Here is a 13,127-nt window from a genome sequence, read left to right on the forward strand (position 1 = left end):
CCAATTGTGTAGTACATAGTTTTATAGGTGCATAATCAATGCTGAATGTATGAATCAACACTTTGATCTCTCAATGAGCAGTCTTGTTTCTAATAAGTTAATAAGTTTTACAAATTTCTCGAATTCACCACACCAAAATGACATACTCTTAGCATTTTAGTATTAGTTCTTTTTAGTTTTTTCCTATATTACCAAAGTACACAGTTTTATTCATTTTCGATTACTACATATTTCATCACTCATAAGCCATAACTGACCTAGATATTTCGCCTGTTTCGATGTATTCTAAATTAAAAGTTGAGTGCAAAAATGAACATTACATGTATTTTAAATTGTTACTGTAAAAGCATGATCATGCCACGAGTTTAAATCATTAAAACCAACAAAAACCAGCAATGTCATGAACAGTTCACTGATTTATTAGATGAACAAACATATACCCATATAATCAATGAAAACTGTATGATATATAAAATAATTTAAGAAATGTTGGGAATTAGCAGCACCATCCATTATTGAAATAGCAAGAAAAACTTCACAGATTTTATGCAAACACTAGAGGGAGTAACTACTTTAAGACCTAGTAATGCCACTGAATGTCTGGGATGATTAAGAAGGGCATCTTTTTAGGGAAATATACCTCCTCCTACTCCAAAGATTTAGTGAGGATATCTGATGATTAATGTTTTAGGAAAATGTTACAGAAATCAGAGACTGCATAGTATTTTAATTAGGACAAGGAGACTAAATACCCAGCTACTTGAGCATGGCTCACCACTTCTGCTTCTATGAAAAATTTAGTTCTGAATTATGAAATTAGAAATAAAAAATAATTTTTAAAAGACACTAGTTGTCTCTAAGAAACATTAAGTGGAACACAGGTCACTATGAAAATACATCACTTTTCCAGTTTGCTTAATAATTTACTTTAAAAAGTTGTGTAGTTTTCATCACAAGTGACTATACAAATTTAAGCATTTTTAAAAGCTTAAAAGTTTCTAAAATCTAATAGTCTTTTGATTTTTTTTAACCTTTAGCCCTGTTGTTACATTTACTGTGTATCAGACACTGAGTTTGTGTAAAGGATACAAATTTACACACATTTTACAGCAACTTATACCCTAACATCTATAAAATTCACATTTATAATACAAGGAAGTACAAGTCCAGGATAAAACTGCTGAATCCTAAAAAGTCAAACTATACTATTTTTATTTTGTCCCTTTAAAAAAAGTTCAACTTCGGCACCAACTTCAAAAAGCCTTCATATCCTAAATTTGGGGGAAAAAAAACATTTTCCAAATATAGTTCAGCAAACACAAACAGTTTTTCTATGTTGGTGAAGTAAAGGACTTCCAATTTTCTTCTGGCCCCTAAGTCTGCGTCGCATGGTAAGTTTAACAGAGTTCTTTCGCTGTGAGGTTGTGGGGAGGCTTGCCGGCTGAGTACTACTACCTCGACTTAAACCATTTCGTCTATATCTCTTCATAAGAGGGCCAGAGTTGGATTCTTCTAATGTCCTTTTAAAGTTTGCTGGAGGGGTTCTTTCAACTTCTTGGGCTTTCATTTGACCTGGAGTTGAAATCTTTAAATTTTTTTGGTCCATGATGGTGTTTGTTGAATTGGTAGGCACAAGCCCAACTGACAAGCTATTATTCAAAGAATCATGTATCCTTAAAGTCAGGGCTTTAGTGCAATTTTCTTCGAGTGGTTCTGGATCTTTTGAAGGTATGATTGCAGCCTGGACACTCCCTCGAGCTATCTCAGCTGGGACTTCTAAATAATTCTCTGAGAAGGCATTACTACGAACAAGGGCAGGTATATGGTCCTTAGAGTTCAGCTTTGGCCACGGGTCCTCCTCCAGCAACTGAAAAACAAAAAGATAAACCAAATAAGAAATAATTTTTCCAAGAATTCAGCTTAAACATTGGGAAAGTGGGGTTTCATTAGACTAAATGACAAATTTGGTGGGTTTTTTAAATTTCCTATTTTCTATAGTTTAATTTCTGAATATTTAGTAGTGTGGAAAATGTGAAGTACAATATTAAAGCAACTATGTCATAAGGAAACAGGCTGTTGCTTTGCTAGACACTGTTCTGTGATTTGAGAAAAGCAGGATATATGAATATGGCTGGATAATTCTCAAAGAAATAAATGAAAATCATATGGAAACTTTCAAGTATTGTTTTTTAAAAAAGTGTCACAGGTGATTCTGATATGCACCACTCCTTTAGCTGTAATGCTCTAGATCTTCATACTCAGGATATCCTCCCATCTCCAGACAGATAAGAACATTCTTACAAACTCAATTTTCCACAATAATAATAATTTATAAAATCATTGTCTTAATAGTTTCTCAAGGACAGAGTTTAAGCATAAATAGTAACTCTCCTCCAACTATATAACATTTCCCTCATTTTCTCTTAATAACTTTAATAAGTTATTAAAATATTAATATATTCCAAAAAGGCTAAGTAAACCCTTTTATAGAAATGGTAAGGACATATTATCTGGTCTTCTTCTGATATAAAATCCTCTAGGAATAAACACCTTTTAAAAAAGTGCTATATAAAAGCGTATTAATAAAAGTTTCCTTTAATGTTCCTAGAATTAAAAAGAAAAGGGAAATTGAAGCCATCTAAAAGCATTTCAATCTAACCATAAACACAAACATGCTTTATTGAAAAAAATATATTGACCTTAGATCCAATGGAGACTAGAAATAAGAAACCCTAGTTCCTAATTTGGTACTGCCTCAAATAGATTGCTTCTTTTTTTTTTTTACTAAGAATATACTCTTTCTGGGATCATTGGTTTAGTTAGTTAGTTAGTTTACACTGCATAGTTTATTGAAAGCCCAATTCTTCTTATCTCTTTTAATACTGACTAGATGGTGGGCAGCTACCTTAATTCAAAGTACCAGTGTTGAGACAGGATAACAGGACAGTCTCTGTTCTAGAATATTTACATATGGATTTCAGCAATATCAACAAGAGTCATATGTGAGTTTATCTCTCTGCATTAGGTTGATTACAGTGCCCACCCTGGTCACAAGCATGTTCTGGCTGATCACAGAAAACTATATCTAGTCATAAGTAATTGGTGACCAAGAGTATCTTTAAAAACACACGAAAAGGATTTGCAACAAGACCAGGCAGCAGATTAAGTTCTGTAGACAAAAGGCTACATACTACCAAATAATCATGCCACTAATTTAGGCACAATAAGAAAAAGCTACTAATCAAGCCATTTATAGGAAAATGCTCTAGTTTGTATAACAAAGTTAGACATTAGATGGAATTCTTTTATAAAAAAAAACAATGGGACAATTTCAGAGTTAACACAATTTATTGTAATTGCTGTTGTGCTGTGTCTTTTTAAATTCACAGATTATTATTCTGACACTACAAGTGCGCTGACTTTTCTTCCCCCACTTTTTCCTTGAGCTTTTCCTTTTCCTTTTCTTTTTATTGGCATTCTGTGGGAATACACTGCATCTGTTAGCACAGGCAACTGCTTGGTTTCTTAGGTTCATCCCAGATTAATTACTTGTACTGCTAAGCCTTCTTATATGTTCATAAAGCATTTGTGATGTTGAGAGATTACCTCCTAAAAGTACATACTTTAGAAGTTTCACTGCTTCGTTGCTCCATCTATTGATCCAACATTAAACAACTAATTACAAATTGTGCTTAGGTAACAACTGAAACTGTATTAATTTTCTGAAAGATATCTCTTCCTAATTCCTCCTTCCTATAGCTTGTGGCCTGTAAAAAGCAGCTAAATTTAGGTCTTGCCCCAAGCAAAGGACAGAAAAAGAAATGTGTGCCATAGTAATATCACTTAAACAGAGTTATTTTCTACTTTGTCTTTTCCAAAACAAAGATCTAACTATGATTCACATTAGGATTCACCAGAAGCTGACAAGTCTATAGACAGATAAACCTAGTTTCAAATGCCTAGTCTAAATGTGAGTAAGTCTTAAAACCTATTCAAAATTAACCAAATGTCATTATATGTATCTAGATGTTACTGAACATGGGATTGCTATAACAATGAAATAAATCAGAGATAATTGGGGTACTCACAGTTAAGTCAATTAAGATATAAATACGATTTCTTGAGCAGAATTAATTAGCCTTTATTTACTTGTTAGGTTAGAGCCAACAATACTAATTATTCCGAAGGGCTTTAAATATTTTCCCATATTTGGGTAGAGCCAATTGTTTCACAACCATGCATACATGTACATTAGTGCATACATAAATCTCTTTATCTTTACTTTAGTACTATTATATCATTACTTCTCAGAACTTTAGAAATAATTTTAAAACATTTTAAGTGCAATCCATGTACAATCTTACTAATGTCAATCAGCAGACTGCAATAATTTTTACTTGAGATCAATATTAAGAATATTTATTCCTATCAAAATATCCTGTCCCCTCTCCTTAACTCCACCCTAGTGCCTCCTCTACTCTGCCTTAAAGTCAGTTATTCAAATACGAATACATTAGGGAACATTACAGTAATGAATAAATTCAAATTCAGAAATAGGCAAATACTCAAATGAACAAGAGCGCCTTCACAACTCTGAATAGAGAAAGAAGAGACTTTAAAAGGTATTAATCTGCATTATTATTCAAGGGTTTTCAAAGAACACTTTGACAAGAAATTTTTTAAGAAAATATAAGATATTAATATACCAATTTCTAAATAAAAAATCCATGTAAGAAAAATTAAGTTACAGGGCAGTAAATTTCCAAGTACTGAACACAGGATTGGAATACCCAAAATTAATTAAATTCTTTGTACTGTGTAGCTTTGAAAAACTTAAAAAAATTGCCTGAGCAAATGACATATTTCCCATTTTAACGGTTAGTCTTCTGAAAGCATTCTCAGAAGGTCAAATATATCAAAGCAGTTATTAATACTACTAATTTTTAGTAGGAAACAAACGGAGTGAAATCAGAAAAAGGAAAATATGGTACAATTAATTTCACAGCATATCTTAAACTCATTCAATATTAATATAGACAAGAAATAGGAATGAAGTTTCTTGTCCACGTTAAGAGACAACCAATTCTAAGGCTTAATATCCTAAGGTCCAGTTCAGTTTTGAAGCTGTATGATCTTATTCAAACTGTTTAATCTCTGAATCTTATTATCTATAAAATGGAATAACATCTGCGATATCTGCCTTTCTGGGGTATAAAGTTCAAATGAAAAATATATGAAAGTGCTTCACAAACTTTTAAATGATTAAAATGTTCATAGGGTTAGAAGGGGATCACTAAGTTCCAAATGTTATTAATATTCTTCAGGGACCATATCTAGTCGCCTCTCAATTAGATGTTGTACACAGCTGGGATTCAAAAGAGTACGGACCAATGTGAAGATGGCTCACTGATAATTACATGACAAAGATTCGTCACTTTCTTGAACTTAGTTAAAATCTAAAATCCTATTATATAAGGAATCTGAAAACTGTATTCAGGCAACACTAACCAAAGAAAATCTATAGAAACAATTTAAATACTATAGAACTGTATACCTTGACTGGTGGTGTAGAACTTGGGGAAGTAGTCGTCATGCAGGTTTCTTGACTATTATAGGAAGGGCTATCAGTCAGGTTCAGATAGAGCTCATCTTCATCAGTGAAATTTCCCTGACTGTCCACTCCTGGAGAGATGCAGATTACTATGGCACTAGTATTATCTGCTCGAAGCATACGCTGCCTCCAGCGGCCTAGTGCCCGATTCACAAGCATTTTGGCACAGGATTGTCCATGCTCACCCTGTATTTAAAAAGACGAAAGGTAACAACTCAAATTATGTCACCACTACACCTATATAGAATTAAAAATTAGGTGTTTATGGCCTAAATTAATTAAATGTCCAAAATTTCCAACATTATCCACAGAGCCCAAAACTATGTTAAAATAATACTACTCTAAATTTTAAAAAATAATAAAACAAGACCTTATCCTGTGGTTTAATTTCACCTGTATTTTTATAGATAAAAAAAATTTTAATTGTATAGATAAAAAAGTTTCACAAATGAGATAATCAAGCATGAGAAAAAAACTCATTGCAAAGGGCCAATTTCCTCCTAAAATAAGAGCTTCTGCAAATCAATGACCCAAACTAAAAATTGTCAAAGGACATGAACAAAATTCAGAGACAACGAAATATAAATGACTCTAAAACATATATATAAAAATGGTCACTGTCACTCATATGAGGAAAAAAGCAACACAATAAGTAGTTATGGTATAGAGATCAAATACCTACCAATAGAGTTAAAAAAAAAAAAACTTCAATGACCTCATGTTATGCAATAAATGTGGCTTGTAAGAAAACTTTCAGCACCACACATGGAATCAATAATTGCTAAGTTTCAGAGAACAGAAATGAAAATGTGCTCTAGAAAACAGGGCTACATGTTTTTAAAAGTACCTCTAGAAATAGCTGATGAAAATGAGTGGAAATGGTTGAGGAAAAAAAAATGTAAAAATGTATCGTGAACTACAATGAACTTCAAGTGGAAAAAAATTTAGTCATTTTATGTAATGTGATAAAATATATTATCATACTCTAAATATAAAAATATTAATGTATTATAATATGCTATATAATGTACTACACAGTACTATATATACTATAAGCATTATTTTAAAATATATATATAATGTATTATAAGTCATTTGGCTGTCATCTATATCCCTGAAATGTATATATTCAAATTGGATAGAGAACTTTTTTTTTTTCCCCATCCTTTCCTTCAAAAAATAGGGAATCACCTTTTCTTGGGGTTGTCTGATCTCAGGCATGCTACCATATTCCAACATATTGATGATGGCAAACTGCAAATAACTCTCCTCAGTTGCTTTGTTTAAAACCTTAACATTAAGTCATCCTTGCATTCCCAAGATATCATTACTCTGTAATGATTTTTTTAACACTGCCATTTCCCCCTTCTCATGCAAAAAAAACATGCACCTCACAATTGATGAAAGGCAGCTCTAATTTCTAATTCATAAATCTATCACATTCCCCAGTGCACATCTTTCATCACTCTACAAACAACAGCTCAATGAGAACTCACTCAAGGATTCCTTTACCTTTCACTTTTTTAGTGTGCCTGTTTCCTTTCCCAGAAAAGCCATAGAGAAAATAAATCTATATAAGTCATTTCCACTACCGTACTTGAAATTTTCCCTCCCTCAGCTCGGTTTCTGCTGATTTGTGCCCACCTAACATCATGTCCTTTTCTTCCACCATAAAGGCTCACTAGGTGATCTCATACATTGTCACAGCTTTACCTAACTCCCATTAGCACTCAAATTAATATTTACAGGCTTCTCTCTCAAATATTTCTAACGACCACACAAAATATCTATCTAGATGAAACCCAGGTACCTCCAATTCAACATACCCACATCTGAACTCTAATTATCTCCCCTCTCCCCCTAAATGTGTTTCTTCTTGATAATAGCTACTAGGCACCCGTCAGAAATTTGGGTGTCAAATACATACATACATATATACATACATACATACATACATATGCTCTTCACTTATATATATACTATATATATATATATATATATATATATATATATACACACGTACGTACGTAGGTAGATAAAATCTACAAACAGCATACTGAATTTTCTTACTGAAGTTATTAGGATATTCTGGAACTTTATTTCATTTGACCATCTAGTCAATGGTTAATGTATAACTTTTTTTAATCTACCATTATTTTATCATGTCTTCGGTTTGGAAAAAAAAAACTTGTGGATCATGGTTTCCACTATGGATTAGTAATTAATCTGTTTCTACTGTTATACTGTTAGCTTCTTTCAAAATTATTTTAATCTTTTGGTTGATTCTAAATGAATAGCCCAAACTTCATTAATAAACACAATTCTCTAAAAAAGAAAGCAATTTGGGTGTCATATTCTTCCTCCTTAAAAACCCAAATCTGTCAAGTCTACTACTCATGTATTTTTGTTCTTGTGTGTATATATTGTCGTTAATTTTAATGGTGCTGACATATTTTAGAGATCATGCTGGTAAAATGTCTTATTTGGAATATAACAGCAGCTTCCAAAGAGGAAGCCTAAAGATCCATTATTAAAAATCAAATCAGTTATGCTGGCAATGAGAATCAACATGTTAAGAGAAGTGGAAATAGACCTTCATCAAAATTCACCTTTTCTTGGGGATTCTTCATGAACCATCGCTGCCACCCATTCTTTTTCATCACCAACTCTGAATCAGTTTAATTTTGTTAAGGAGCTAGATGGTTTTCCTACACCTCCAAATAATTAGAATCCTCACATCCATTATCATCTACCCTCTATTTTGTATTATACCCTACAAATGGGTAAGCCTTCTAAAATGCAGCTTTTCCATAACTACTACCTGATTATAAAGACCTAACTTTATGACAAACCATTCAAAACCCTTTTGCCAGTTACATCAAGCTACTTTAAACCTTTTAAGTTACATGAAACTTTAATATGTCATATTTGTCTTTTCTCTTTGATTTTATACATCCTATTCTTTTGCCTGGAAAGTTTCTCTCTCCTCCTCTTATTACCAGGTAAATTCAACCCCACCTTTAAAGACTTATGCAAATTTCACTCTCATCCATGAAACATCTTTATGCAGTCTTCTCCAATTTTCTATCTTCTCCCTCTCAGTGCTCATAACACATGTTCTAAATACTGTTATATGGATGCTTCCTTCAATACTCCTTCCAAAAACACTTTGGCATTTATAAATAGGTTCTCTCAATCCACTAGAAATTGGCTTTTGGGCTCCCCGTTTCACTGAAATGTTTGTTTCTCTATCATTAAAGAATTCTAAAGCCAATAGATAAAAAGGTATTTATTTCAGTTAATCTTTCTTTACATCTGGTGTCACTGAACAATGCAACATGCTAGCCCCGAGCTGTAAAAATTAATCAAGATACAACTCTTATCTTTAAACAACTGACAATCAAATGATATTGACAGTTATTTTTATATACTATTTGTAATAATATGGTAAATACTGAGCAAGAACCATCTTCTCTTTATCTTTGTATTACCTGTATTTAGTATTTAATATTAGCTGAGTGAATGAATAGAGGCAATACAAGTTCTTTTATTTTGCCTCCTTTTCACCCTAAGATATAGCTTTACCATTTCTCCCATCTTAGAGAAAGATCATCCTTTCCAAGGATAGCCTATCCCCTTGAACCACTGATTCCAGTTATTTCCATGTGCTCTAAACTTTCATTCTATCAATATCCCTTATTTCTCTGTAATGTTAATCTTCTTCTTAAGACTACAACATCCCTTTCAAGACCTCATCGCATCAACTGAGACTCTTCATCCTTAAAGGTCACTAATAAAAGATCCTAACTATAAAACCCAAAACACTGTTCTCATCCATCTGCCTCTAGTTCTTTGCAGAATTTGACACTGTTGACTACTACCCCAAAACTCTTTCCAAAAAAAATCCAAAAAAACTCTCTTTCCTTGCCATCAACAATGCTGCACTCTTCTAATTCTCCTTACTTTGTCATTTCTCAGAATAAAGAGAAAATCAATTTTCAAGCAAATCAGAAAGGAAAGAAAAGGATTTTTCTCATTGATGGTTGTTTCTACTTTTGACATTGACTAAAAAAAGATAAGTGACATAGTTACCATGTGACCCAACAATTTCATTCCTAGATATACACCTAAGAGAACTGAAAACATGTCCACACAAAAACTTATACATCAATGTTCACAGCAGTGTCATTCATAATAGCTAAAAGTGGAAACAACTCAAATATCCATCAACTGATAAATAAATGGATAAATAAAATGCTGTATATCCATTAAGAAAAAATTATTCAGCTGTAAAAAGAAGTATAGACAGAAGCAACGTGGATGAACCTTGAAAACATGCTCAAGTGAAAGAAGTCAGAAACAAAAGACCACATATTGTATGATCTCATTTATATGAAATATCCAAAACAGGCAAATAGAGACAGAAAGATTAGTGATTGCCAGGGGATGGGGGTAGCAGGAGCTAGTGAATGACTGCTAATGGTTATAGGGTTTGTTTGGGGGGTGTGATGAAAACGTTCTGAAATTAGATAGTGGTGATGGTTACACAACTTTGAGAATATATGCTTTAAAAAGGTAAACTGGTCCACGGCCATGCCACCCTGAACAAGCCCGATCCCGTCTGATCTCGGAAACTAAGCAGGGTCAGGCCTGGTTAGTACTTGGATGAAAGATCATCTAGGAAGACCAGGTGCTGTAGGTGTAAAAAATACAAATTAAAAAAAAAAAGTAACGGTTTATAAGCTGACAAGGTCCTTGCAATCTGTGAGGTTAGCCACGGGTTGCCTCACCTAAAAAAATAAAATAAAAAATAAAAAAATAAAAAGGTAAACTGTATGGCATGTGAATTTTAAAAGGACTGGTGAGGTTTCATAGGCCAGTAAGTCAGGGCTGTTCATAATAAAGTCTGCAGTTATGCTTTGTTATCTAGTTTCATTTATATATTTCCTGTCTCATTCCCCTAATGAGCTGCTAAATTTGTTTTACTTACTTCAAGAGTCAGGCAAATGCAAAAATCTACTTAAGGTGAACATCCTTACTTCATATCCAAGGCCCCTAACAAAATTACCAAATAATATCAAATTATTGAGTCACTTCTCACCATCAAGTACTTTTTCTCCTCTTGGTCCTGGCACATTGAGATGGCATCTTGAGGCGGAATCATATTCCAAAGTCCATCACTCCCCAAGATAATATACTTGTGCTTCTGGGGATCAAGAGTGTGGACACTTGTGTCTGGTTCAGGTGACACAACAAACTCACCACTGAAGAAATCATAGCTCCACAAATCACCTAGGGGCAAGGAAGCAAAAGAAAGAAGTATTATTTCCAAGCATAGTAGTATCGCATCAACAGATTAAAGGAAAAAATCTACATGTTCAATTCAATAGGTAGAGAAAAGTATTTGATGACATTCAAAATCCATTCATGATACTAAAAAAAACTTCCTAGAAAACTAGAGATAAACGGTTAACTCCTTAACCTGAAAAAAAGTATGCCTTTTACTACCACTTCTCTTCCAATACTATACTGGAGGGCCTTTCCAGCACAGAAAGATAATAAAAATAAATAAGGTATATGAATTGGAAAGGAAAAAAAATAAAACCATCAGCATTTGTAGATAATTTTATTTCTACATGGGAAACCAAAAAAATTAAATTATCAGAATAGAAACACCTAGCAAGGTTGTTAAATACAAACCCAATACATATAAGTTAACTGTATTCTTTATACAATAGCAAGAAATAGAAACTATAAAATTTTAAACAATTCCATTTACAGTGAACCAAATGTAAGATACTTAGAAATAAATGTAATAAAATGTATCTAAGTCTTTTATGGACAAGATTATACAATCACATTCCAAAATGCTAAAGACTAAATGGAGGAATAAACTGTATTCATAAAGACTTAATATTATAAAGATGTTAATTCCTCCAAAAATAACCTATAAAGTCAATGTAATTAAAATCCAAATCCCAAAAGGATTTTTGTAGGATTTGACAAGCTGATTCTAAACTGTACAGGGAAGAACAAAGGGCCAAGATTAAACAAGATCATTGTGAAGATAAGACAGGACAACTTGCTCTGGAGAGTCTTAATGACTATTTGAAAACCTTGTGTTAATAGACCAAGAAAGTATCTACATCAAAACATAACCTACTATACCTTTAAAGACAGTTTACACTTTCAGTAAGCCAGAAAAAAGAAAGTTCTTACACAGTTATCCTCCTTGATTAGCTCCACATAAAACAATGCCTACACTTCTGCCCTTTAGACCTATTAGATATAAACCTCAAAAAGTTCAACAGAATACTTTTTGTTGACTCAAGCCATTAAAAAGATCAATAAAAGTGAAAAAGAAGAAAAAGCAATTTACAGAAACCATCTACTCTTCTGTGATACGTAAGTCAAAGTAAGTAGTACAATATAAACCTTTCTTTTGCTCCCAAAAACTGGGGAAGGAGGAGACAGAAAGGAGAATACATAAATTTCCTTTTTTGTTTGTTGTAAAGTACTTTGGAGAAAGACCTAAATTAAAAGCAAAGGTTTTTGCAGAAGAAAGTCAATAGCTGTTGACTCCTTTCAATGGGTATGGCTTTTTCCTAAACAAGATGAAGCTCTTTGTCCTTTCCCTTCCTTATTTAAACTTCTCCATTACCTCCCATCAGAAATACTAGCCAATTCAAACATGCTTAGAGTCCAAGGAAAGAATAATTCAAACCATTACTCCACTCTAAAAGGGCAAAATTCACTGCTAAACCGGCCTCCTGAAAGGGGCAATTGATTCTTCAGAGTAGCAAAAGAGAACACGTTACCACGAAAAGCCAATTATACCCTAGGTTAGCTCATTCAGACACATTTACCTCTTTATATGAGTAAAATAAAGCTCCCTGGTTGATGAAATTTTAAAAATGAACATAGAAATAGTTAAGATAAATACTATGGTAGAAATTACAGAGTTCATAAATGATAAAAACTTTTAAAAGCAGTTTCTTCTCACTATTTGGGATTAAAGTTGTCACTCCAAGGAGGAACATAAATTTATATAAAGTAGAATCCCTATTACGTCTAAACTAAAATCTCGGTGAAAAAAGAATTTCCAACTTTCAATCTAATGCAGATTATATAGCCCTGAAGAAGGACTACAGTTTCTCACATATAAGCTAACATTAGTATCTTCATAAATTTGAAAATATTTTAAAATAAGTTGTTTACTTGAATAGGTAGTAATACATTCACATGGTACAAAACCCAAAAGATACAAAAAAGCATACAGTGAAAAATCTTTCCCATCCCTGTCCTGCCCGGTTCTCCATATAGGAAACAACTATTATTCTTCTAGAGATATCTATATCTATATACGCACAAGCATATATATACACTACTTTGGCAAAATCATCCTCTCAAGCTTATAATTACTCTTTAACTGACAACTCTTAAATCATTAGTCCTCAGTATCTTGCCAATCTCTATTTCTTTCTCACTAAACCTCAATACATTTCCAGAATTTCAT

At 32.8% G+C, this 13,127-nt stretch overlaps 1 protein-coding gene and 1 pseudogene across 1 annotated transcript in view; one reads left to right on the forward strand and one right to left on the reverse strand.

Moving 5' to 3' along the window:
- Nucleotides 1–390: 390 nt before the first annotated feature.
- Nucleotides 391–13,127, reverse strand: part of PPM1D (protein phosphatase, Mg2+/Mn2+ dependent 1D) — a 45,880-nt gene continuing 33,143 nt past the window's right edge. The window contains exons 4-6 of the mRNA XM_039885842.1: nucleotides 10,713–10,903; nucleotides 5,555–5,797; nucleotides 391–1,867 (exon numbers count right to left, since the gene is read on the reverse strand). Of these exons, the coding sequence (XP_039741776.1) occupies nucleotides 1,310–1,867; nucleotides 5,555–5,797; nucleotides 10,713–10,903 (992 nt within the window). The 3' untranslated portion in view covers nucleotides 391–1,309. The remainder of the gene's footprint in view (nucleotides 1,868–5,554; nucleotides 5,798–10,712; nucleotides 10,904–13,127) is intronic.
- On the forward strand, nucleotides 10,195–10,313 carry LOC120621211 (uncharacterized; annotated as a pseudogene).

The sequence above is a fragment of the Pteropus medius genome, unplaced genomic scaffold, assembly GCF_902729225.1.
Source record: "Pteropus medius unplaced genomic scaffold, Ma_sr-lr_union100, whole genome shotgun sequence".
NCBI classification, from domain to species: domain Eukaryota; kingdom Metazoa; phylum Chordata; class Mammalia; order Chiroptera; family Pteropodidae; genus Pteropus; species Pteropus medius.